The sequence below is a fragment of the Castanea sativa genome, chromosome 3 (genome assembly GCF_040712315.1).
Source record: "Castanea sativa cultivar Marrone di Chiusa Pesio chromosome 3, ASM4071231v1".
NCBI classification, from domain to species: domain Eukaryota; kingdom Viridiplantae; phylum Streptophyta; class Magnoliopsida; order Fagales; family Fagaceae; genus Castanea; species Castanea sativa.
This window is the reverse complement of record NC_134015.1, coordinates 14,253,945-14,280,502: the sequence shown is the minus strand read 5'-3', so window position 1 is coordinate 14,280,502 and position 26,558 is coordinate 14,253,945. Positions and strand designations below refer to the sequence as shown.

The 26,558-nt window shown below is 36.8% G+C and overlaps 2 protein-coding genes and 1 pseudogene across 2 annotated transcripts; 2 read left to right on the top strand and 1 right to left on the bottom strand.

Annotated features, from left to right (window-relative positions):
• Nucleotides 1-251: 251 nt before the first annotated feature.
• Nucleotides 252-3,935, top strand: LOC142628553 (TMV resistance protein N-like). Its single transcript, XM_075802627.1, has 5 exons — nt 252-843; nt 1,819-2,935; nt 3,138-3,398; nt 3,472-3,829; nt 3,913-3,935. The coding sequence occupies exons 1-5, from the start codon at nt 350-352 to the stop codon at nt 3,933-3,935; spliced, it is 2,253 nt and encodes a 750-aa protein (XP_075658742.1). The 5' UTR covers nt 252-349.
• Nucleotides 3,936-16,405: 12,470 nt separating this feature from the next.
• Nucleotides 16,406-18,842, top strand: LOC142628552 (uncharacterized). Its single transcript, XM_075802626.1, has 4 exons — nt 16,406-16,858; nt 16,952-17,122; nt 17,214-17,449; nt 18,137-18,842. The coding sequence occupies exons 1-4, from the start codon at nt 16,406-16,408 to the stop codon at nt 18,840-18,842; spliced, it is 1,566 nt and encodes a 521-aa protein (XP_075658741.1).
• Nucleotides 18,843-20,626: 1,784 nt separating this feature from the next.
• On the bottom strand, nt 20,627-24,302 carry LOC142629997 (uncharacterized; annotated as a pseudogene).
• Nucleotides 24,303-26,558: the final 2,256 nt, after the last annotated feature.

Below are 26,558 nucleotides of genomic sequence, written 5' to 3'. Positions count from 1 at the left end.
GACTACACTCCAAAAATAAGACGTACCCAAGAAATTTCTCCCCACTTTCCTACTGGGTTCCAGCGCGATTTTCCAATTAGCATTAAACAAGTCTTCTCCGCGTTTGGGCCACCTACTCACTAATAATATACTATTTTCACAATAAACTAACATAAGTCTTATCACTTATGGGCCTATGGCCTCACAGTCACAGGAACTAACATTCAATTCCTCTACTCTACCATTCCCATTCTCTCTCTCTCTCAAAAACCCATTCAGAAAATTCTCACTTAAACTCTTACAATTCCAATTTCATCACTTAAACTCTTCTCTTCCTTTTAAATCTGTTCTACTGTCTATCCAAATCACCATGGCTTTTCCAATCAACAAAGGAGACCCTTCTTCCTCTATCACCCACCAATGCAGATATGATGTGTTCGTGAGTTTTAGAGGTGACGATACCCGCAATAATTTTACGAGTATTTTGATCGGCATTTTGTCTCATCATGGTATTAACATCTTCCTCGATAATGAGCACTTAAGGGGCGAAGAAATTTCAGACAAACCTTTCGAAGCCATTGAAAGTTCAAGAATTTCAATCATTGTATTCTCTAAAAACTATGCATTTTCCACTTGGTGTTTGAAAGAACTTGTCAAAATTCTTGAGTGTAAAACGAAAGACCAACAAATTGTGCTACCAATTTTTTACAAGGTGGATCCATCAGAAGTACGTAACCAAAAGGAAAAGTTTGGAGAAGCTTTGACAAAACATGAAACAAAGTTCAAGGATAAGATGGAAGTGCAAAAATGGAGGATAGCGCTGCATGAAGCCGGTAATATAGGTGGATGGCATTGCAAAAAAGAGTATGCATTCTATCACTATTTATGTTATCACCAAAAAATTTTAACATTAAACAACTCTCAAGTGAAGTCTTATTTTTTGCCTTATTTTTTGAAAATTTGAAAGTTCATATTTTTTAATAATGTGCTAGTTAGGCTAGGTAGAAAGGTGTGCTAGTTAGGCTAGATAGAAAGGTAAGCACAAATAACTGATTATCTTATCAATTAATTATAAGATTTTCCCGCTTTAGGTAGCTCTATATATTTTGAGGTTTTTAGGGTTTTTTTAATATTTCAATATTAATTAAATATTATTTATTCATCTTTCTATATATATATATATATATATATATATATATATATATTGTTTAAAATTGTTTTTATAAGATGCAAAATTGCTTATTAAGTTTTTGTAATTAGGTTTTCTTAACTTATCAATAATTATTCAGCACACTCATAACATTTTTTTTTTGTCAAACAATTTACGGTTTCAATTGAGTTGGATTTCTATGGTTTAATATTTTGTGGCCTTCTTGGAATTGGTGAAAGAATGCAAAACTATTTTTTTCCCTTTTAAAAAGAAAATCAATTGTAATTCTACAATTTTTGGTTTTTTTTTTTTTTACTTTGATGTAATGGAGAGTCTTGGGACCCATTATAAATTCATTGCACACCCATGTAATGTTTACCAAACTTCGATCCCTAAAATATCTTAATGAATGCATTCAAGCTAGTGTCTGTCAATTAGAAGTGGATATTCAAGAAGCTTTTTTCCTTACCTAAACCAGTTTTTCACGAGTCTTCATGCTAAAAGCCAAAATTTGATTTTCTAGCTGAGGAAAAAATGGCTCATACTAATAGTTCTTAGATCCATGAGTTACTTGCCATTAACTTATATTAACAATATTTCAGTCATAGTACACATGCTAAACATTTTGAATTTTAGTTCATCTTTATATTCTATTTTCTAACAAGTTTTTAATGCTTTGCAACTGGCAGCCACCCTCAATTTACTCTTATCAAAGAAGTTTTTGAAGTGATCTCAAGAGTTAAATTAAATTATACGAAAATATTTGATGTTAAATACCCCGTTGGAATAGATTCTCGTGTGGAGGATATAAATTTGCGTTTAGATATTGATTCAAATGATGTGCGTATGCTAGTGATCCATGGCCTTCCTGGAATTGGTAAGACAACAATTGCAAAATCTATATATGACTTAATTGCATATCGTTTTGAAGGAAGCATCTTTCTAGAGAATGTTAAAGAAAACTCAAGAACAAATGATGGAAAACGCCAATTAAGAGAGGCACTTTATTTTGAGATCTTAGGAGGTGGAACTTTGAAGGAGCTTGGTGCAATTAAAAGAATCAATATGAGAATGGAAATGCCTCAGCACAAAAGAATTCTTATAATTCTTGATGATGTGGACAAATTAATTCAAGTAACAGATTTGCTTGGTGAATGCAGTCGTTTTGCTTTTGGAAGTAGAATTATTATCACAACAAGAGATGAAAAATTACTATCTACTCTTCAAGAAGATTATCATTTAACCTGCTATAACTACAGGCTCATGGAATTAGATAAACATGAATCTCGTGAGCTCTTTTGTCAACATGCATTCAAAGAAAACAAGCCTAAGAAAGGTTATTCAGAACTCGTAGACCTATTTATAAGCTACGCCAAAGGTCTTCCATTAGCTTTGAAAATAATAGGCTCTGATTTGTATCCAAGAGATGATATACGTTATTGGAAAAGTGCATTAGATAAGTACAAAAGAATTCTTAATCCAAATATTCTAGAAGCACTCAAAATAAGTTACGATGGATTGGACCAAACTCAACGGCATATTTTCCTTGATATTGCATGTTTTCTCAAGGGATTAGGCAAAGATCTTGTTGAGAATATACTAGAAAGTTGCAATTCTTATGACCCATATTATGATATTGAAATACTTAAAGATAAGTCTCTCATATTTGTTGATGAAGACGGCAAATTATCGATGCATGACTTGATACAACAAATGGGTTTGGAAATTATCAAACAAGAATCAAAAGTATCAAAGAAATATAAAAGGTTATTGTGTTATGATGATGCTTCCGAACTACCAGATAAGGTATAAATTATTTTGATTTATCTTTTCTTTTTTCTCACCAAGCATATGTATTTTTGTAGTGAATATTTTTCTCATTTCTTTGTTTTTTTTTTCCATTTAATGCTGAAGAAAATATAACTTTATCCACATTTATTTTGTTTACAACTTAATAATTGTAAATTTTGTTGTATAATGTAATTATTGTAATTCTTTGTCCATTTAGGGATTAGAAGAAGTTGAAGGCATAACATTGTGCTTCCCACAACCAAGAAACATGCAAATAGATTTTGGAAGGATGAAAAAACTCAAATACTTGACTGTTCGTAATTTAATTTGTGAAGATGTTAAATATCTTCCAAATGAGTTAAGGTTAATTGATTGGAATGAGTTTCCTTTGCCTTCCTTGCCAGCCACCGTTAATCTTCAAAAACTTGTTGCACTTAGAGTGCCAGGAAGCCACATTAAATTGGATGAGCATTTTGAGGTATGACCATTACTATTTATAAATTATTATATTTTTATGCTATATTTATTGATTTTTTTTCCATCCTCTACAGAGGTGCCGGCTCACAGCTTTGAAATATATGGATTTCAGTAACTGTAAAAACATTACCAAATTACCTGACTTATCGGTGATTGCCCCAAACATAAAGCGGCTAGAACTTAGAAATTGTGGAAATTTAGTTGAGATTCATCAGTCTGTTGGACTTCTTGAAGCGCTTGAATATTGGAATCTCTCCGGATGTAAAAATCTTAAAATGATTCCGAGGAATCTCAAGTTGAAATCTCTTCAACGCTTTAATCTCCTAGGCTGTAAAAGTCTTTGGAAGTTTCCCAATATTGGGCAAAGTACGGAAAGATTAGCTCTGCCTTCGTCTATTGGAAATCTCACTAGCCTTCGAGTTTTAGCCATCAGTACTAACTATCTTAATGATCTTCCAAGCTGCTTCTCTACATTACCAAATCTTAATTCCCTCTCTATTTATGATTTGGAAAAGTTTCCAAAGAACCTGGCTTCTGATTGCTTCCCCAAATTGGGAGTGTTAATGGTTTGGGACAGCAACATTACTACCCTCCCCGACATCTCTAGCAGATTTCCTCAAGTAAAGCTTCTTCATATTAGCAACTGCTGTAATCTTCAGAAAATTCCAAGACTTCCATCATGTATGCATGCAGTAAAAGTAACAGGATGCAAATCTTTGGATTCACAATCAAGCAGAAGATTATTGAGACAGGTTCATCTCTCTCAAAGATTCAATTTTGGTTAACTTTCCCAAATATATTACTAGATTTGCTAAACTGTGGTTTCTTTAATTTGCTAAATGCATGCAGTTCGCAGAAAAGGTAGGGCTTCCACGGAATATTGTATGTCCAAGGGGATCATCGCACCGGGACTATGCATCTGAAACTGACTTTCCTCATAAAAAGGGGTTTTCATTTAAAATTGATGGAGAAGTGTTAATTCAAGGAAGTAAGATTCCAAAATGGTTCAATCATCAAATTGGTGGAAGTTCCATATCATTCTCGGTCAGTCGGAAACTTCTTCCATCATTTGCTTTCTGTGTTGTTATTCAAGTGCAATCGAAGGAGAGGTATCGCTATTCTATATCAGGTTACTATGCTATCAACATTTTCGTTGATGGTTATAAAGGATTGTACTCAGATACTACTGCATATTTTCGAACTCCACCACCATCATCATCTTATTCTTATCTATGGGTATTCTATATACGGGATAGTTCATTGGAAGGCATAATTCTAAATGAAGGGACTGAAGTTAAGCTTCAATTTGAATTTTCAAATAATAATCCAGAAATATCCGAAATTACTGTAGAAAAGTGTGGGGTCCATGTAGCATGCACATGTTCTCCTCAGAACTCCGCTGCAGATAAGGTGGCCTGCATAAGAATTCAGGAAAGATTAAAAGTGAGTTTTGATGAAAGATTAAAGATGTTTTTATCGAGAGTTGCTGCAGATGTCCTCCCCTTTAAGCAAAAGCTGGACCGATTGTCCAATGCTCAAGATGGCTATTATTGCCCTCTTTGTGAAATAGCAGAAGATTCAGTTTTACATCTATTTCAATGTTGTCCCTTCGCCAAAGGATTGTGGTATGGTGGTACATGGGGTTTTCGAGTCGAAATGATCCAAGCTCAATCTATAATGGAATTCGTTGAACATATAATTGATCCCCCAATGGAATTACTGGCAGAAAGAGTGAACAAAGATGAATTCACACTGTATGCAGCAGTGGCAATGAAAATCCTTTGGGATGCAAGGGAGGATGCTCTGTTTTCAAACACTAAAGCCAGCATAGACCACCTAGCCCATCGTCTTGACAAACAGTATGACTCATACGTGAGATCACTTGAGATTACACAGGGAACTGAAGACCAAAATAATGAGAGTGTTTGGACAGATATGCCTATTGGTGTACCGGAAATACAACACCAATGTCACCCGACCAACACCATCCCAACACCGATATCTTCAATGGCCCAGCCCTTTCTAAATGAGGACGCTGACTTCAACCCAAGTCCACCATTGAAGAAAATGAGAACTTCTTGATTGAACTTCAAAGATATATGCTAAGGTACTATAATAACATTGAAACTGTTTGTTTGTTTGTTTTTTTTTTTTTTTTAATGTTTATAATCCCAAGTATGAACACTCCAAGTATTTGATAAAATGTTACTATGGGCTGAATTAATGAATGAACTCTCTTACATTTCAGAAGAAGAGGTTCAGTAAAACAATAAAGATTACACAATTGGATTGCTATTTCTCTTCCTTTTTTTGCAGTCGGATGAATCTGTTGTAGAGATAATATTGATCTTGTTAGCTGGTTGTTGAGGATTTATCTTATGGATTGCAGAAAATATCATCAACTTCATTGTAAATCCAGCTTGCAAGCCCGGCTGGGAATGGAAGAGCACAATGAAGGATATTTCGGCTTTGGCTTCTTCCTCATTTATGGATGGGGTTTGATAAAAACGTAGCCCACAGCCTCATATGATGGGCGCCGGGGTCAAATCACTTGTCTTCTTTTGCCTGTAAACTTTCCGACAACTGCAATGATGGCCTTGCCCTCCGATGATGCATGTAGGATGCTGACTTCTATCCATATCTACTTTCAAAGAAATGAGAACCTCTTGATTGAACTTCTAAGAATATGCCAAGGTACATTGAACCATTCTCTATTATGTTTTTAAATGTCAGGTATGTCTCCTCCCTTAGTTTTGTTGTTTCATTTGCATCTGTTAGTTCTTTTATCACTTCTCTCTCTCAAATTAACTGGCTCATTCACATCATGGGTATCGATCCAATTTGAAAGGACATTATTTAAAAGAAAAACCAGAATTAATGAAAGAAATAGTCATTTGATAAACACTTTTAAGTTGTTTTAGAAAAAAACAAAAAAATGTTAAGTTATAAGGTGAATGTGCTGTACAAATCATTACGTGGTGGAATTGAGGTCTTGGTTTTAATTTTATGCGAATAGGGAGGTTTTATTTCTGCAAAAAATATTTTTTTCAAAAAGAAAGTTAAGAATTTTAAAATACTATAAAAAAAAATCAATTTTTTAGAACAAAAGTTATGAAAACAAGCTGATAGAAGTTCATTGTATCATGATTTTCATGATCTCTCTCTCTTTCTCTCTTAAGTTACTGACACATCATGGGGGACATGAGTATGTTTCTTGCCCATTACCCCATATTGTCTGAGGTGTGATTTACTTTTGGCAAAATATGTCTATTTGGACTTTGGTCTATCAATTTATTACTGTTAAGACCAGTTCTGAAAATTCATTACATGCTAAGGTCCAGAATATGGTATCATGTGTCCAGCCTCTCTTGGTGTTTGCTCCTTTTGAAGGAACTCATGTACAAATACAGTTTGTTGCCCCGAAGTTCACATGATAGCATACTAGTACTCTGTAATTGGAAATATAATTTGGTGTCATTGTAATTTTAGCTGACATGATTTAAGGCCTTTTGTATTGCTGTTTTGTTAAAGTTTTATATTATTCTTGTCAAACAAATAACAGTTATTACTCCTTGTGTACTTGAACATATCCTACGTTCGAGACTAACTGGAAGCTTTCTCTCGAATTGATATCCCTTAGCACTATGTTTTACCTTCACTTCACCTAATGCAGAAAGTCACACATTACAAATGATTGGACTTATTGGTTAGTCTTCCAAGAAGCTGAGAACCTTTGCTTCACCAGCTGCTCTCCAGAAACTGGAATACACTTGAAGAGCCTACAATTGGTCAACAGAAAGATGCAAGACCAAAGCAAGCATTCCATTGCCCCCAATTTAGCCTCTCAACACTGGCAAACTGCTGCAGAAACTCCACCATCACCAGTTGACGGACTATGGTAAACCTTAGAATTATTAAAAACAGCCTGTTGTTTTGATAAACCCTCTTCTCTAGTTGCCTAGGCATTAAATTCATTGAAGACTTGACAAATGAAAAGTTTTAAAAATGAGTGTTTTCTTCACTTTCTCATCCGCACCAAAAATAAGTTAGACTGCTATTACCCTGGTTACAAATGGCTTTGATTGACCCACAGATGGCTTTACCATGCTGTCATTATTGGGTAGCTCAGTGGCCAAGGCTCTAGCTCTCATTGTATCCATTATTAGGTTCACACATAATGGCTGGACTGCAGTTAGTGGGACCTTATGAGAAAGTTGATGCAAGGACAGCAACATTCATATATAGTTAGCTGAAACTGAATGAACTTTTTAATGTTGTTATATACAGACCTTCTCCACCCTAGAACCATCAGCACAGAAATGAATTTACTATCCAGGATGACAATGTTTTGGAAATGTAGTTGTGAGTCAATCTTTTGTCATATACTTTCTATTCAGCTGTGTTTGTTATTTACAATGTTCTTTCCCTATATGGCGACTATATTATCATGTTTATGAGTTACAATGAAAATACACATAATTTTAAATGCTTTGATTTTCTTGTAATAAAATTCATCAATGCAGAATATATATTTTTATAAAAAAAATTTAGGACATTATTATATTGCAATCGTAGAAATGGACCCTTTCTACGTGTGCCAGAAGGCTGTTTGTGGGTGCTTGTGCATTTTGGAAGAATAACTATGGTGGTACTCTCTTAACCACATTATCTAATAAACACGGTCACATAGAAAATGCTTATGTAATTTGAAATGCATTAAATGGCCAAACAGAAAAACTATATTTCGAGAAGCTTAGATGTGGGTTTCGATAATTTATTAATTTGATTATCTGCTTTGAATAACCCAAAATTAGAGAGCATAAAAGAAAAATATTAATGAGGACAATGGCTGATAAGTTAAACTGTTAACATTAGATCCAGATGTTTTTATCTGTATGAAGGAGCTTTATGCTTTGAAAACATGCAAACTTGTTTGCAGAAAAGATGAATGCTCTTAGCAAGTGAGTGAAAAGGCAAAGACAAGCTTCAATTTCAAAACAAGTACCTGATTGCCCTCACAGAATTGGCATAGGCCATTGAGGTATGTTCGTAAGTATTACTTCGTATGTTACTCTGCTTGGGATATTCTTGAATTAAAAAAGTAAACTCTATCAAAGTATGACTAACCTTCTTGCAAATCAAACTAAAACCTACTTTGAGCTATAGATTGATAAAACCGTCACCTAAAACAATCCCTGTCAAAAGTGATTGTCCACAAGTGTGCTTGTAAGTGGCCCGGTCACACGATTCTTACTTCCTGGCCAGGGCATATAAGGGCACCCAAAATTAGAAGCAATAACATATAAATTACTACTCTTGGTTTGCAGCTTATCATAATCACCTTTTCACGAAATTAATTAACTTCATTATCTCAACATTGGAATATCTTTAAAAAAAAATTGATGATACATATAAATTACTCTCTTCTTGCTTAGCCGTCCTATCTAGGCCAATTTTATGTATAACTCCTCTCTATAGTGAACACATTTTTTTTTTTCAATAATATAACCTAGGGTCTTTTGTTAGGGGGACAATAACTTCTTTGAAGGAAAATGTGTATTTAGGATAAAGTATGTCTAGAAATAAAATTATAGGGCAAGCAAAAATTTCATGATAAAGATCAATAATTTTTCTGGTATACCATTGATGTTACCTTAACCCTATCAAAACCTCTGGCTTTTGAATGGGATTAAGTGGTTGTGACATCTGCAAAAACTCAAGGGAACCAGTGTATTATATATTAGAAGAATTGGGGCGTATGATACAAAGGATTACTTCATATAAGAAATTTCAATCCCATGGGAGGCAACAACTACCCTGGCCTCCCTTTGCTTTGCCTTACATCATGGTCTGTTTACTTTGACATGAGTTGATGTGTTCATCTTCCTTTTGTGGTATTGTTGTTCTCTTGCTAGAGTTGCTATTATACCTAAGATATAATATAACCTTAAAATTGTTGCAATACCTTGAGAGCTGAGCATTCTGAAAATTTCTTCTTATTGAAGCAACTTAAATTTACAATCAATTTTGTTGACAATTAATCATCATTCAATATCTATTATCCAACTGATGAAAAGATGAAACTGATTCCTATATCTATCATCATCATTCTTGTAAATTGTGCATTAGTAAATGTGCGCGTGTGTTCCTTTTTCTAGCTTTTGGTAATTGTTGGCCTTATAATTTGCTTTTAATATGGGAGTAATCACGAGGTCACTTTGCTTCGAGTTTGGTTTGCTTATGCTTCATTGTAATTTTAGTAAGTGTGATTTTAGGCCTTCTACATTAGTAATTTGTCAGACATGAGAACACATAAATAAGATCAATCATGGACTGATATTATGGTTAGTCAAGTTGGACCAAGTTGTTTGATCCACTAAAGTATGATTTCTTTACTGTGCTTCTCAAACTAATGATTTTATAACTTCTTATCCACTTGAATGAATGAATTTCACACTCAATCTTGTATGTCTTTTACTACCCCAACTGTATTCCTAATAAAATTCAATGAAGAATGACATTTCCTTTGAAATTCCATAGGAGTTTTTGATACTTAGTAAAACTAATAATTACTTTGAAGTAGCTTCTTAACTTTTAGTTGGTTTAGAATTATTTTATGCATAGTGCACCCCGGGGCCAAAGGTGGGTGAGGGAGGGGGGGGGGGGGCGGGGGGGCGCTCTTCTTTTTACCCTCATGTCATGTTAAAGGCTAGCTAGAAGCAGTCCTCTGAATTTGTATCCCTTAGTCTGACAATCCTTCTTTTGGGTGTGAACAGCCTTCTTACTCTTCCTCTTTGCCAAGACTCTTCTTCTATTTTTCTCTGCATTAAAGGCTTCATCATGGATTATAGATTTCATTCATATTCAAATTAAAGACATCCCAAGAAAGTATAGCTTTGTTGGCAGGGCTACCAGAAATCTTCACAGGCAATTCAAAATCAATGTTGTAAATAGTACTGGTTGTGTTTAACTCAACTGCTTCTTGCATTATATCAAGAACATTTGATACTATTATGTAGAATTATCTTCACTCATTGCTTCTTTAAGGAAAAATTATGTTACCTTAATCTTGTTTAATGTGAGGGTGCCTGTTTTGTTAGTGCAGATTGTTGTGTCTGACCCAGTGTCTCACAAGCAAGGAGGTCCTGAGGCAACACATGATCATCCATCATGCATTTCAGAGAATAAGTCAAAGCAGAGAAATAGCCAGAGGCATACCCAAAATTGACACCACCACAATTGTGACTAAGGGAGAGACAATATCAACAGGTGCATTGAAATATGTTGGTGCTGAAAATCCCTAATTATGTCCACCATGATGTCTCTACTTTTCAAATTTTATGGATTGCTTGAAGTTATGGAAAGAAAAAACAGCAACAACCAGAATGTCAGCAACTATAATACTCCCACCATGATACTACCCATCTTTCCAGCCATGCTGTTCGATTCCAAAGGCCAAGAGAGTATAGCACAAGCCAAAAATACAATAACAAGGGTGTCCTAATCTGCTTCAAAGACATAACTGTAAAAGCCTTTTGCAGGTACCTTTTGGTACTTATTGGTACCGACATAATATTATGGCAATAGATTATGGTTGAAATTTTGCCGAAGTGTTTGCCCTATTTTCAAAATATCTACTACTTCCTTTATTTGTGAGGTGTGAGAATGGGTCAATATTTAACATGTTTTGGAGGCAGTGTTTGCAATCCTTCCACTTGCTCAGCAAACCAACCTAAGCTCACCAATAGAAGCGTTATGTTTCTGTTAATGAAGTTTACAGTTGAAAGAGTTATATGTTGTTAAAGTTGAAGATAGTTGTGCAGTTGCAATCCTGCCTCTTCTTGTGCATAATTGAATTGGCATAGATGTAAAAATATCCATATGTACTTCATTCATTCAAATAATGAACATTATTCCAATTTCCTCATCTCTTTTCCTCTTTTCCTCTTTTAACTTCTTCCTTTTTCTACATTACTGAATTGAGTTGATCCAAAAAGTTCTCATGTAGGAAGCCTTTGCCTGTGTCCAGATAGTTTTTTGGTTTACCTTCCTAGTTTTGAGATACTTATATTTTCATTGGAAAAAAATTACTATAGTGAAATTCAACATCTGAAAATACTTGTACACCGATTTACGAAATTTTATGACTGCCTTAGGGAGTTGACACTACCTTGGAGTCTTTGATTCATGGAAATGTAGCAGTAAGATATTCACAGTTCCATGTGGTTTACTTGGATGTATGCTTTATGCTTTGAGTTTCAAGGCTGTTTAGCAGTAAGAACCAAATTAGCATTTAGGGAAGCATGAATCTTGTGATAGAGATAGAGATAAACGACAGTCAACCTAAACAGCACTCCATTCCTACTAAAGCTGAGAGCCACGCGACACGTTTTCATTTAATGAAGGAATGACTTAAGAGAACAATGCCATTTCAATCTTGGATATTAATTAACTTACAACACGTGAGATCCACCTGTACTAACAAACTCTAAGATTACTGTTTCAGTCTCTAATAGTTTGTTAGATCTATAACTGACTCTAATCGTGCAAATGACTATATAAAAATGAATCTAACACAGTTTCTGAGCTAATACGGTCATTTAGATATTTTCTTTTAAATTTCTCTATTCCTTCGTTGAATCTCACATGGTAGCAGAGCCTTCAGAATTCTCTTTGGTGGTTGGAATCAACAATGCTAGAGAAGTTTGGAATACTTTGGAGCAACGATTTGCTTCAACTTGGAGGGCTAATATCTTGAATATGAAGATTGGACTACAAAATATAGAAAAAGGCACTGACACTATCAATGGATTCTTACAGAGAATTAAAGCTGCTAGAGATTGATTACTAGCAGTTGGTGTTACGGTGGATAACGAAGAGTTAATCCGCATAGTCCTCGAGGCTTGCCTAAGGAGTATGCTCACTTTTTTTCTGCAATCAAGACTCGAAGTTAATAATTCATATGAAAAAACTCTGATTGAAAATGCCGAAAGAAATTTGCATTCTATGGCAATGTATGCCTCATCAAACCAGAAGTAGAATGTGAGTCATTCACAGGCGCAGATGTGTCTGAATTCGGGAGGAAATCAAGGTCGAGCAAGAAATTCACATAACCGTGGTAGAGGAGGAAGGTTCATATAGGTAATGCCTCTCTTAGCACTAAATACCATAATTTTCAACTTAGAAATGTGTTACATGTGACTCGTATTGCTTCTAATCTACTCTCAGTTCACAATTATGCTTGTGTAACAATTGTCATTTTGATGCTATAATTTCCAGTGTCAAGATATTCAGATGGGAAAATATTCTACCAGAATTTGAGTGAAAATGGAGTCTATCCAATCTACTCAAAACCCTAAGCATCAACTGCATCTTCATCACCTTCACATCTCAATACATGTCCTGGTTCATCTAGACTTTGTGTAAATCCTGTAAATAGGTTTCTTTCCAAAAAGTGGATGCCATGCCATCACAGACTAAAACACCCTAGTCATAAAGTTCTTGCTCGAGCAGTTCCCTTTCTTTCAAAATCATGTACTGCAAATAACTCTGATGTGCATTGTAGGCACTACCTTTGCTAAATCTGATTTTTCAGTCTTCTAAACCTTTAGAATTAATCCACACTAATGTATGTGGTCCAGCTCCAATACAATCATCAATAGTTTTAAATACTATCTTGTACTTGTTGATGATTTCACCAAGTTTACTTGGATTTTTTGTTGAAATTGAAATCTGATTTCCTATTTACTTTCAAACATATTACAGGCACCATGTTGTATGATAAGATACAAGGTAGACACATTAGATAACTTACATAGAAGAAGAGGCCTGGCTACCTCGGATTAGTCACAAATTTGTGGTTTTTACTCTCTGATCTCTCTCAATACTATTTCTTTTCTATATTATCGGAATCTCTTCCCCATTATGGGTGGTGTACGCAATTTTTTTATTGAGTCTAAATTTTTTCAACTGGAGGTAGTGGAAGGGGGACGGTATTTTTCTTTAAGGATTTTTGAGCGGAGAAGGTACTTCATGAAGTCGGTCTTCATGGGGAAGATTGTGGCACAATGGCTGATGAGGAGTATAGAACAGATTGTTGTTAGGATCAGTCCGAAGTTTTTTTTATACGTTTAGGGAAGGTGATTTAGCTTACACCCTCCAACGGAGTTCCAACTCTTTTGGCTTGTTCCTACTACTGACTGAGTTTAAAGTTGGCGGGTCTAGGAGGTCCATTATTATTCCAGAAGGCAGAGCAAAGAATGGATGGAGGGTTTTTGGGTTAGAATTAAGGAAGATGTTGGAACCTGAAAACTATGTGAATGGTGGGTATGGGAAATTTGTAGCTCAACATCATAAGGTTAACTCAGGGGTTCTACCTTTCAAAGCCTTTGTCGATACGGTGCGTGGGCATCAGCAGCCAAACCTGCTCAGCACCCTTGATAAAAGAATTTGCTTTTAGAGAATAACAAGGGGAAGAAGCAGAACCTAGTTATTGAGCGGAGGATGTTGTGAGAAATGCCGGTGAACTTCTCTGGTCAGACGAACCTTGGAGGAGGCGATGTGGGTTCCCGGAGCATTAATGAGGAATTTGAATTTGGAGAGACAAATACAGTAGGAAATTATAAGAGATCTCTGTTGAATTTCAACTCAAATCGGAATAAACATGCTTATGGAAAAGAGCGTGAATCGATGAAAGCTGACTGGACAGGAGGAGGCTTGATAGTAGAGGTGAATGGGGAAGGAATAAGGCGTGTTGGATGGAAATCTAATAAAGGAGGTCTGAAGAATTCTATGTGGGTAAATAGAAATCAGAGGGAGCACGTGGTGGGTCCTTCTAGTGGGTCACGGGCCTATCAAAATACTGGGGTGATTAAAGGGGGTTTAATGAGCTCCAAATGTGTTCCTAGGAGTCAGAGGGAGCTCTCACGGGCTCAACATCAAGGTCGCTCTGTGTTGGGTTCAGACCAGGAGTTTATCTCTCAATTGGGCTTTCCAGAGGCCACTGGCCCATCTAGGATGGTAGTGGGCGAGCCCAGCCTTGGGTGACCAGAGACTTTTATACCACGATGCCCAAGCTTCAGAGAGGACCAGCGAGCCTCACGAAGCTCTAGATACTAAGAGAGGGTTTGGATCCAGCTTATATTTGCTGCGTCCACGTTTTTTTTTTTTTTTTTTTTTTTTTTTTTTTTTTTCTGCTAGGGGGGACAAGCGCGCAGTGCGCGTATTGTGCGCGCACTGTTTACGTACTTTTTTAGCAATTTTTTTTATTAAAAATGGGTCCCGCAGCACTATTCACACATTTAAAAATTATTTTGCTACAGTATTTTCAGTTTTCAGCAATAAGTTCTATCCAAATGGACCCTAAGGCTACGACGTCGGATCACACATATGCTGGTGGAGCTCTCGCCGAGGAGTCACCGGCGCTGCTGGAGGAGGCTGGCACAGTGCAAAAACATGTCTCGACGGCGGCGATGTGCTCAGCTGGTCAAATCGTGACGGTGTGTCACCCTGCGAAGCTGCCAGTGGCAAGTTAGTGTCCTCCTCCCGCTGGGTTTTGCACCGGTGACTCACTGGCGTTACTGGAGAAGGTGGGTTGTCTTGCGGAGACCTCGGCAGAGGCGGAATGCCTTTTTCTATGGGGACTCGTGCCGACGAGCTTCTAATCACAATGGGTAAGGCAGATTTAGAGGGTGATAGGGCATTAAAGCATACGGTTTTCTGGTATAGCTCTGACCAGAATAGTATTTTGGGCTCAAATAGGTTGTCGGGTAGGCTGATTTCTGAAGATTTGAGGTTGGTGACTCTCGATGCCATGCCATCACAGACTTTGTGTAAATTCTGTGGGCTCTGGTGAAGCAGAATTGTCGGATTGTTTACCTTTACAGATTATTGCTCTGAGTGCGTTGACAACTTTGGCGGAGTTGGAGGAGGTCACTCAGGTATTGAGTATTGAGGCTAAATTTGATGTCTCTAGGTGGGTGAAACGAAGAATTCCTGGTTTCAGTAAATTGGTTGGGTTATCAACTATCCGACATGAGAAGCTGTGCATTGCTCTCTTACAAAGGCTTGAAATTGAGATGGAGGCAGCCAATGTGATACACCGGAAAGTAACAGGCAGCCAAAAAGTGGCTAAGTCCAAACACAAGGGATGTAGAGAGCTGCAAAACTTGATCTCTACGGTAAATTATGATAGGAGATAGAGGTTTGGTTTTGTGCTGGTGTCAGTAGGTGGGGTTTTCTTTTTTTTTCTTTTTTTTTTTGTGGTAATGAAGATAAAAATGATTTTGTGGAACGTTAGAGGTGTAAATGATCCTTGGAAACGTCTTGTGGTGAAGAATTTATTGCAGAAATGGAAGTGTGATGTTGTTTGCTTGCAAGAGACAAAAATTGCTAGCATGAATAGACAGCTGGTTTGTAGTTTGTGGGGCTGTCCTTACGTGGATTGGGCTGTTTTGGAGGCTGACCGGAATGCTGGTGGTATTTTGATTATGTGGGATAAAAGGGTCTTGGATAAGATGGAAGTTATGGTTGGTACATTCTCAGTTTCAATAAAGTGGCAAGGGGTGGGGGACAGTTTTATATGGGCATGTTCAGGGGTTTATGGCCCAAATAAGAATAACAAGAGCGTTACATGTGGGATGAGTTGGTGGGTATTCAACAATATTGGAGGGTACCATGGTGCTGCTTGGGGGATTTTAATATTGTTCGCTTTCCTAGTGAGCGTAGGGGTGCGACAAGTTTGACCTTGGCTATGGAAAAATTCTCTAAATTTATTGAGGATCTTAACTTGATTGATTTGCCTTTGGAAGGAGGTAGGTATACATGGTCAAGTGGTACTGATCAACCACCGATGTCTAGGATTGATAGAGCTTTGGTCACCCCAGACTAGGAGGATCATTTCCCAGATGTTATTCAAAGGATTCTACCCGTCCTATTTCAAATCACAGTCCTATTCTCTTAGAGGCAGGGGGAATGACAAGGGGAAAAAGTCCGTTCAGATTTGAAAATATGTGGTTGAAGACGGAGGGGTTTGTGGATAGGGTTCAATCTTGGTGGAATAGGCATTCCTTTGTAGGTACACCTAGTTTCATGTTTGCAAAAAAATTAAAGGCTCTGAAAGAGGACATTGTACAATGGAATCGTCGAGAGTTTGGTAATATAGAGCGTCAAAAGAAACAATTACTGGAGGAGTTGAAAATGTTAGACGCTAAGGAAAGGGATGTTGGTCTAACTGATGGGGAGATAAGTCATAGGGCAGTTTTGAGGTCTCAGGTGGAGCATCTTCTTTCCTTGGAGGAAATTTTCTGGAGACAAAAATCTAGGATGTTATACATCAAGGAAGGAGATAATAACACCAAGTTCTTTCATAGAATGGCTAACTCTCATACACGGTATAATCATCTGAGGACCTTGGAGGTGGATGGGGTGGTTTTTGAGGAGGAATCTGAGGTAACTAATCAGGTAATCCAGTTTTATAAAAAATTGTACAAGGAGCCTGAGGGGTGGAGGCCTTTTGTGGAGGGTTTGATGTTTGACTATATTAGGGATATGTAGAGGGTTTGGCTTGAAAGGAAGTTTGAGAGAGAGGAGATACTTCAAGTCGTTCGTGATTTGGAGGGGGGCAAAGCTCCAGGTCCGGATGGGTTTACTATGGCGTTCTATCATCATTGTTGGAGAGTGGTGGAGAAAGACGTGTTAGCGGTTTTTGAAGAGTTTTTCAACATTGTAAGTTTGAAAAATCTCTCAATGCTACCTTCATTGTCTTGATTCCTAAAAAGAATGATGCCTCTAATATTAGAGATTTTCGACCTATTAGTTTGGTGGGAAGTATGATAAGATCTTGGCTAAGATTTTGGCAAATCGTTTGAGAGTGGTTTTAGATCAGTTGATCTCTGAGACTCAGAATAGCTTTGTGGGTGGGAGACAAATCCTTGACTCGGTTCTTATTGCGAATGAGTGCGTGAATGGCAGAGGGAAGAGTAGGGTTCCTGGAGTTATTTGTAAATTTGACATTGAGAAAGCTTACGATCATGTGAATTGGGAGGCTTTGCTGTATTTGTTGAATAGAATGGGCTTTGGTGTGAGGTGGTGTAAGTAGATCCGTACTTGTATTTCCACAGTTCAGTTCTCTATTTTGATTAACGGGTCTCCAGCTGATTTTTTTGGTAGTTCTAGGGGTTTAAGACAAGGGGATCCGCTTTCTCCTATGTTGTTTCTGATATTAATGGAGGTATTTAGTAGGATGTTGAGAAGAGTGGAGGGAGCTGGCTTGACTCGCGATTTTAAGGTTGAGGGTAGGAGGAGAGGCGGTGGATAATGTGTTTCACATCTATTGTTTGCAGACGATACTATCCTTTTTTGTGATGCAGAGGTGGAGCAAATTCTTCATATTCGGTTGTTGTTACTTAGTTTTCAGGCGGTAACAGGTTTGAAGGTCAATGTGCATAAGAGTGAAATGGTTCCTATAGGGGAGGTTGATGATGTGCATGCCCTGGCGGAAATTTTGGATTGTAGAGTTGGAACTTTGCCTATGTCTTTATCTTGGCATGCCGTTGGGGGCTTCGTATAATCTCTCTTCAATTTGGAATCCTATTTTGGAAAAAATTGAGCGGAAATTAGCTGGGTGGAAGAGGTTGTATTTGTCTAAGGGGGTCGATTGATGTTACTCAAGAGTACGTTATCTAGTCTTCCTACCTATTTTCTATCTCTTTTCACCATTCCTACTTATGTGGCTAGTAGGATTGAAAAGTTGCAAAGAAACTTTCTATGGGGTGATAGCAAGATTCATCTAGTAGGATGGGATAAAGTTTGTGCCCCTATAGCTAACGGTGGTTTGAAGATAAGGAAAATTACTACTTTCAATAAGGCCTTATTGGGGAAATGGCTGTGGCGGTTTGGGAAGGAAGAGGGTCGGTTATGGAGGAGGGTGGTAGTGTCAAAATATGGGGAAGAATGGGGGGGATGGACCTCAAAGCTAGGTAAGGGAGTTCATGGGTGTGGTTTGTGGAGAGGTATTCGCATGGGATGGGAGGTTTTTAGCAAGAATTGTCAGTTTGTCGTAGGGTTGGGGAATAGAGTGAGATTTTGGCAGGATGGGTGGTATGGGGATCATTCTCTTCAAGTGGCTTTCCCAAGGTTGTATGGTATTGCCATTGATAAGGAGGCATTTGTAGAAGCTTCTTTGTCAAGGCAGGGAATGGATGATAGAAGAATTTTGGATGTTCGTTTTATTCGAGAATTTAATGATTGGGAGATGGATGAAGGGCTGCATTTTCTTCGTATTTTGGGAGCTAATACTCCTCCAATGGATGTTAGAGACCGGATGAGATGGAAGTTGAAGCCTAATGGGGAGTTTGACATCCAGTCGTATTATAACAAATTGCGGGATTCTTCCTCAATTGTCTTTCCTTGGAAAGAAATATGGAAAGTTAAGGGCCCTAGGTGAGTCTCTTTTTTTGTTTGGTGTGTGGCTTGGAATAAGATTCTTACAGGTGATAACTTGAGGAGATTAAGGGGATTGAATTTTGTAGACTGGTGCATTATGTGCCGGCATTGTGGAGAGACGGTAGATCACTTACTTCTTCATTGTGAGATGACTTATCAGTTGTGGAGTTTTGTCTTAAAAACTTTTGGTTTGTCTTGGGTTATGCCTAGATCGATCCTAGTTTTTCTTTTTGGCTGGTGGAATTGGTTGGGGAAGTATTCGTCTCAAATTTGGAACTTAGTTCCATTATGCATCCTATGGTGTATTTGGAAGGAATGGAATCGGAGGACTTTTGAGGATTTGGATAGTTCCGGTGTTCAAATGATTGCCTCTTTTAGTGGGAGTCTTTTTGATTGGTCTCGGGCTTAGGGACTCACGACTAGTGATTCTCACCCCTCTTTTCTTAGCTCTCTTTCTCTCTTGTAATTATTCTGTTATTTGGTTTTCTTTTTTGTTTTTTCAGTCTTTTTCTTCTTGTATTTTCTGGGTTTGCTCTATGTTTTTCATGCATAGAGTAGCCTTTCGTATATATAACATTCTTACTTATCAAAAAAAAAAATTACAGGCACCATTGAAAATCTTCTTGATCACATAATCAAAATTCTTAGATCTGAATTCTGGGGGTGAATTCACTTCTAAAGCCTTTAATGATTTTTTCTCTAATCATTGTATTACTTACCAATTATCTTGCCCTCACACACCCCAACAAAATGGAGTGGCTGAAAGGAAACATAGGCATCTTGTTGTGTGTGCTTTGACCATGCTTTCTCACTCAAAATTACCTACCACTTATTGGTCATATGCTATTTCTACTGTTAAGCATCTCATAAACAGACTACCCACTCCTTTACTCCATAATCTTTCACCTTGGGAGCTCCTCGTTAAGGCCAAACCAGATTTATTACACTTGAAAGTTTTCCTCTTCTTAAGCCTTGTAATACCCACAAATTTCAACCTCACACTTCTCCTTGTGTATTTTTAGGTTACCCTCCCTACTCAAAAGGTTACAGATTTCTTGAACCTCACTCTCACAGAATTTATGTTACCAGGCATGTTTTGTTTAATCAACATGTTTTTTCTGCATTAACACAAGTTTCATCCTCACAATCTAGTGCTCCTCACTCAAATTCTCCCTCACCTACTCTTTGGCTTTCCTTTTTATTGCACTCTTGTTCTCAATCAATTCTTCACCCCTTTACTCAAATCTAATTCCACTGCACAATCCTCTTCTACTCTACCTGTACTGAAACCTTCACCTTTACCTTCAGTTCCACTAGTTTCTGCAGAAACTAGTTCCCGGCATGCCTATCCTTCTCCACCAGCCACTTCTACACCAGATATTTCCCAACCAGAACCTTCTCATACTACATCCTTATCTGGCACAAACAAACATCCTACGGTAACTTGATTACTATACCACATAACCTCCCTCATATAAAATTGCAGCCCAATTCCCACACTGTTTTGCACCTATGAATGAAGAATATGATGCTCTTATGACATGGCCTAAGCAATTATCTTCTTGCATTCACGCGTTTTAGCATATATTCGCATAAAGTTTTTTCAAATTTTCTTAATATGGGGGTTTGATAAAGAAAATAGAATTGATAAAATTTGACATATGATCAAATTAACTGGCATTTAAAGAGATCCTCATATCAATTTGCAGTTCTAATCATAAGAACTTATAGCTTCAAACAGCTTGGGAAACAAATGTAAATACACAAAATAGATAGTTCAATGCTTCATCCTCTAGAACATCTTTTAATCTCTTGCAACTTCGGTAAGGCTTCTCCATAGTAAAACGTTCTTTCGATGAATCAGCAGCACAGTCCAACTATCACCATAGAAGCCACACGCTCTTCACCTCTGAAAGCAATGTTGTTTTTGTTCTTGCTGCTGCTATTTTCACCAGAAGAATAATTAGTACTGCTGCAATGCGAAAAAGATTCATTATCCTTGAAAAGCCTTGGATCAGCAATATCCAAGATTTTACTCTCATGCACTTCGGTGATGAACTTGTTTATGCTTAAAACTTCCTGGAAAATCCCATCTGTGGGCTTCTTGGCAATGATTATCTCAAGCAGCAGTATCCCAAAACTATAGACATCCCGACTGGTTGAAGCCTTTCCACCCAAGCCATACTCGATAACAGTATTTCAGGATATTAGGATCAAGTATTTCCAACCAGATATGATAAAAGCTTGAGGAAAAAATGTAGAAACATAGGGTGTTAATTTTTAAATTTTTTAAACTAATATGTTCTTTGGGGTCGAATGTAGCAAGTGAGGTAGAGTAGAATTTGAACTGTGAATGTCATCACTAAATCTTTTTAAGTTTCATAAAGTAAGATCCACAACATATCTGGAGCAATATAACCAATTGAGCCTTTTAGTCCAATTGTGCTACTCCCATTCTGTGATGAATCATGGGAGAGAAACCTTGCTAACCCAAAATCTCCTACATGAGCAGTCATGTCTTCATCTAAAAGCACATTTCCAGGTTTCAAGTCGCAATGGACTACAGGTGGGTCAAAATCATGATGTAGGTGATCTAATGCAGAAGCTACATCAATGGCAATATTTAGTCTCTGGGTCAAGGTCAGAGTTGATCCACACTCAACGTCCTCTGGGTACAATCACTTATCCAGGTTACCAATAGACATGAATTCCATAGCTAAAGCCTTGAATTCAGCTCCTGTGTGATCAATGCTGGAGCAAGAAGTGAAGACCTTAACAAGGTTCTGATGCTGGATGTTTCTGAGAGCTTCACATTCTGCATCAAAACTCTTGGAAGCTTTGCTTTGTGTCAAGTCAAGAACCTTCACTGCAACTGTGGTGTGGATTCCACTTTCACCAGTACTGAAAATAGCTCTATAAACAGACCCAAAAGCTCCCCTCCTTATCAAATTTGTTGTGACAAACCCGTTTGTTGCAAGCTGGATTTCAGAGTAAGATAGCCTTGGCGGTAAACCCTTCAGTTCAGATGATGAACTTTCATTGTTTATTGTCTTTCTCTTCTGTTTGGTGATCAATGCACATACTAAACACAATGCACACACAAGCACAATGAAAGAAGAGGTTTGAATAATGACTTTGAGCACTAAATCTGAATTCGATTTTGTTTTTGTCACACAAGTAGTGACTCTAAGCTCTTCTGCAGTCTCATGGTCAAATACGCAGAGCTGATTGTTTCCCTGGAGAGAATCCCAGCTGATGTTGGCAATGACACCATTTTTCAGTACTTCTCCTTCCAAGCTATTGAAAGACAAATTTAACATCTGCAAAGCATTAAGGTTCTCCAATTCTGTTGGGATTAGGCCAGAGAGATTGTTGGAAGAAAGATCCAAGCTCTCCAGTGCTGCTAGATTTTCCAGTGACTTTGGTATTGAGCCAGTTATCCTGTTTCTTGCAATGTTAAGACGTTGCAAAATTGAGTATCTCTTGGTTATTGCAGGAATATTTCCAGATATCTGGTTTCCAGAAATTTCATGATTTCAAGCTGTCTCAAATGGCCAAATTCATTGGGCAGAAAACCACTTAAACTGTTATTTGCCAACAGCAACAATTTTAGCTGGGGAAGCTCAAATATTTGTTTTGGAATGCTGCCATTGAGGGCTGTCCATGCTAGAACAAGCATCTCTAATCGCTGGCATGTTGCTTCATTCATGGGAATTCTACCAGATAACCGGTTGTTTGCCATGTCTAGCTCATATAGCCACGTAAGATTGCTAAAGATATCCGGAATTTCTCCAGAGAACAAGTTGTCAATAACCATAAGTCTTTCTAGTTTCTGAAATTTTCCAATGGAGTTTGGAATTTTGCCTTTGAAAAAAAGTTTTCTCAATTGATAAGGACACAAGGTTTTTGTACATTTCCAATCTTTGAGGGAAGCTACCAGTCAAGAAATTATCATGAACACAAAAATGTTGGAGATTGACCCAGAGATTTGTGACAGAAGCGGGAAGTTCGCCAGCTAATTGGTTAGAATTCAGAAGGATTTTCCTTAGCAGGGTACTGTTTGTAAGGGAATCAAATATTTGGAAATTCAGTTTTGTTGTAGAAGATAAACGGTTTGCACCAAGGAGTAACTGGACAAGATGTTTCAAGTTACCAAGTAAAGGAATATGCCCAGTGAAATTATATGAAGAAAGATCAAGGTGTTCAATATATGAAGCATTGGATAAAGAACTTGGTATTGGTCCTTCCAGATGATTGCTTGCCAAGCAGAGTTCCCTTATTTTTGGGAAGGGTAAGGCCTATATTGGAGGGAAGCTTTCCAACTTGCCTGTTTAGTGTGAGAGATATGAACTTCAGGGAGGAAATGTTGAAAATTGAAAAGGGAATCTCACCACTTAATTGATTCTCCGAGAGTTGAAGAGTGACCAGATTAATGAGACAGCCCAACTCAATTGGAATTTTACCAGATATCTGAATTCTTGCTTTGTTGAGAATGGTGAGAGTGGAGAGATTGCCAAAAGTAGAGGGAATTACACCAGTAAGATTGTTCATGGACACGTCAGGAAATTTCAGTCTATGAAGTCAGCCTAGTTCACGAGGAAGATGACCAGTAAGTTTGTTGTTCTGAAACATTATACTTTCAAGCCTACGACAATGATATAGACTGATAGGAATCGTGCCATTAATTATGTTCCCCATGAGAATTATATGCTGAAGGCTAGTAAGATGGCCAAGCTCAGAAGGAATTTGACCAAACAAGGAGTTGTTTGAAAGGTCTAGAGTTTTGAGGGAAGTAAGGTTGGAGAGCTGAGGGGGAATATTACCAAAGAGTCCCAGACTGCTAAGGTGCAGTGATTGGACTTTTGTTGTACTGCTGGTGCAGTTGACCCCAAACGAAGTACAGTGAGAATAACTTATATTCCACCCGGACAGAGCATTTTGGGGATCAGACACCAAGGATTTGAAAGATAGGAGTACTTCTGTTTCAGTGCCAGAGTCAATACCCCCTACCTTTCTCGCACTATAGCAAGTGAAAATTTGAAAAAAGAGGATGAGAAGCATTAAGGAGAAATGAAAATGCCTCATTGTTTTTCAATGTATGTATTAATTGTAGAATGCAGCAAATGAAGTATGCAGCAACCACCAGTTTTAATGGTTTGATGTTTTGAGCCCACCTGGATTGTGTTCTTATAATGTTTGCTGGAACATTGGTCTGGTGAGAGAAGTCACTTTCTTTCTCTACCATTATGCAGACAGAAATCATCATTGGTAATTGGACTATGGCTTTTTCCGCCTAATTGTACAGAACTTGAATTTGAAAATATCAGCCTGCGTGCATTTCACTGCAAAAAGTTGATGAGACAATCCTTGACGGAGGATTGATAAAAAACAAATTTTGATAAAAATGACCAAGTCATCATAAGTTTCCTAGACGCTGCATATCAATGAAGATTGAAGATATAGACAGATATAGCTTCTTTAGTATGGCACCAGGAAGACCATTCTCTATAAACGTTTGTAGAAAATTCAACATGAAGGAACATGTGATCCTACGACAACAGGTCCATATATGATAATTATTCTTTGTTATCAAGCTAAAGACAAATTAGTTTTTCATGTATGAGAATTTTGAATGTAAAATATTTTATTTAAGATAAAAGAAAAAAAAAATTGTACGAGTTGAGCTACTTGGAGTATTGGACCCATATAGTGTGTACAAATTATATTATCATATATAAGACCGTCATGCCATTGCCTGAAAATGCGGTTTAAAAGATTGCTACTACAATGAGGTCAGTGATTAGTACTCTTGATGCTAAAAATAGCTTTTGGTAATTTTTCCATTTCTAAAAATTATCTCCCACTCAATTTCCGAGACTAAAACAGACTTGCTATGTTGATAAAGTTTACAAAATAATATGATTTCAATACTGGTTTTCTTCTACAGGTGCAACAAATTTTTAGATTCACTTAAGGTTTAGATATTGCCTTCACTCACATCCAGCTTCAGCCTTGATTACTACGTATGATCAAGTCCACTAAAAAACGGTAACAAGTTGAACAGAATTCTTACCAAAGCCATATAGCACATGTAGCCGAATGGCTCAAAACTGCCCACGAGGTTCGGTAAAAATCATTTGATTTAGCAGAAACAACCAAGTCATCATTAGTTTTCAACACGCTGCTAGACTATGCCTGATGGGCTTAACATAATTTGAGTAGGCCTAAAGTGAAAAATTTATGTGGGGTATTTCATATAGATGATTAAATATTATAGTTGAAGCATAAATTTGAATAAAAAGAACTAAAAATAATTTTTTTTTTTAAAAGAAGCTTACTTTTAACTTAGATACATGACTTTGCATAGTTAATTAAAGCTGTAATCTAAATTTTAATTTTATATCTTCTTTTTAAGTGGAAGAGATAAATAGATATTATCTATCGTGTGACTTTATAGGTGATTAGTTTACAAAAATTAAATTCTCAAACTATTATGAGAGATTAGTTATCATCGATGATCTAACATATTTGCAACATTTTTTTTGAAACATTTTAGGATTTCAATTGGGTTAAATTTCTATTAGTCTCTTATTTTGGAAGCCTTGTTAGATAAGAAAAAGAGAAATACTGAAGATACTACAAAATGTTCACAATATAATATGATAATGACTGTGATTGATGAACTTCAACAACCTAATTAATGAGTGTTTGAATTTCTTCTTTAACTAATTGGTAACATGCCAGTTTGTAAGCTTATAGTAAAATTTGTGGTATCTTTAACATCAATCATTTTTTTTTTTTTTAAAGTGTTCAATCATTTAAAAATTTTATATTTTTAAAATTTTTGGGTCTTTTACGACGGTGATGGGGCCTTTTTTTATTAGAGAATTTTTGTTGTTGTTGTGAGGCCTTAGGCTTAGGCCTTGGACTGGCCCTGAGACTATGCTAGACTGTTCTTTATATTATTCATATGATTATCTTCCTTTTTGTTCCAAAATCTAATTTTTATGACTAAAAATGCTTGTCTTGTAATCACAATATAAACACAAATAGTAAGCACAAGTACAACCACTTTATAAAAAAGTTTATTGGTTATTAATCTTATGAACACTTGCATAGTATCAAGAATTAAATTTTCTATACTGATTAATTATTTTGCAATAACAAATTATTAGTTGACATGTTCTGTTAAAGATGCTAAGATAGATGCGAAAGCAGAAGTATGAAAATAAGTAATAAAAGAACACACGAATTATGTGGTTCAGTTTGATAGCCTACGTCCATGTAAGAAACTCTTAAGGACTACGTTTTTACTATATGAGTGAAGTACAATTTCTATTTTACAATGAACCCTAGACTAACCACAATTAATTAATTGGCTTAATTGTAGTACAAGTAGTATTTTTAACTTGTACACCAAGCATGGTTAAACTTAAGCCAAAATTATTGGGCTAATATATCTCTAATATGTTCAATGACTACACTTACATTTTTTCGTTGATTGTATGTTTTATTATTTATTAAAAAAAAAAAAAAGAGGTTGAATGTATGTTTTAGATGATTTGTAATAACGCCAGTTCATCGCTCTCTTTAGAATATGCACTGGCACATATATTTAAATTTTCGAATGCAATCCATTTGTAACTTATAGCATCAAACATTGTTGTTGTTGTTGTTTTTGTTTTTGTTTTTTTTGTGTGTGTGTGTGTGTGTGTGT

Coding starts and splice junctions, on each gene's coding strand:
- LOC142628553 (XM_075802627.1), top strand. CDS start 350: ATGGCTTTTCCAATCAACAAAGGAGACCCTTCTTCCTCTATCACCCAC. Junction 2,936..3,137: donor CTTCCGAACTACCAGATAAG/GTATAAATTATT, acceptor TTGTCCATTTAG/GGATTAGAAGAAGTTGAAGG. Junction 3,830..3,912: donor CCTTCGAGTTTTAGCCATCA/GTACTAACTATC, acceptor GATTTGGAAAAG/TTTCCAAAGAACCTGGCTTC.
- LOC142628552 (XM_075802626.1), top strand. CDS start 16,406: ATGTGGTTGAAGACGGAGGGGTTTGTGGATAGGGTTCAATCTTGGTGG. Junction 17,123..17,213: donor TTGAAGAGTTTTTCAACATT/GTAAGTTTGAAA, acceptor TCGACCTATTAG/TTTGGTGGGAAGTATGATAA. Junction 17,450..18,136: donor GTGAATTGGGAGGCTTTGCT/GTATTTGTTGAA, acceptor TGTGGCTAGTAG/GATTGAAAAGTTGCAAAGAA.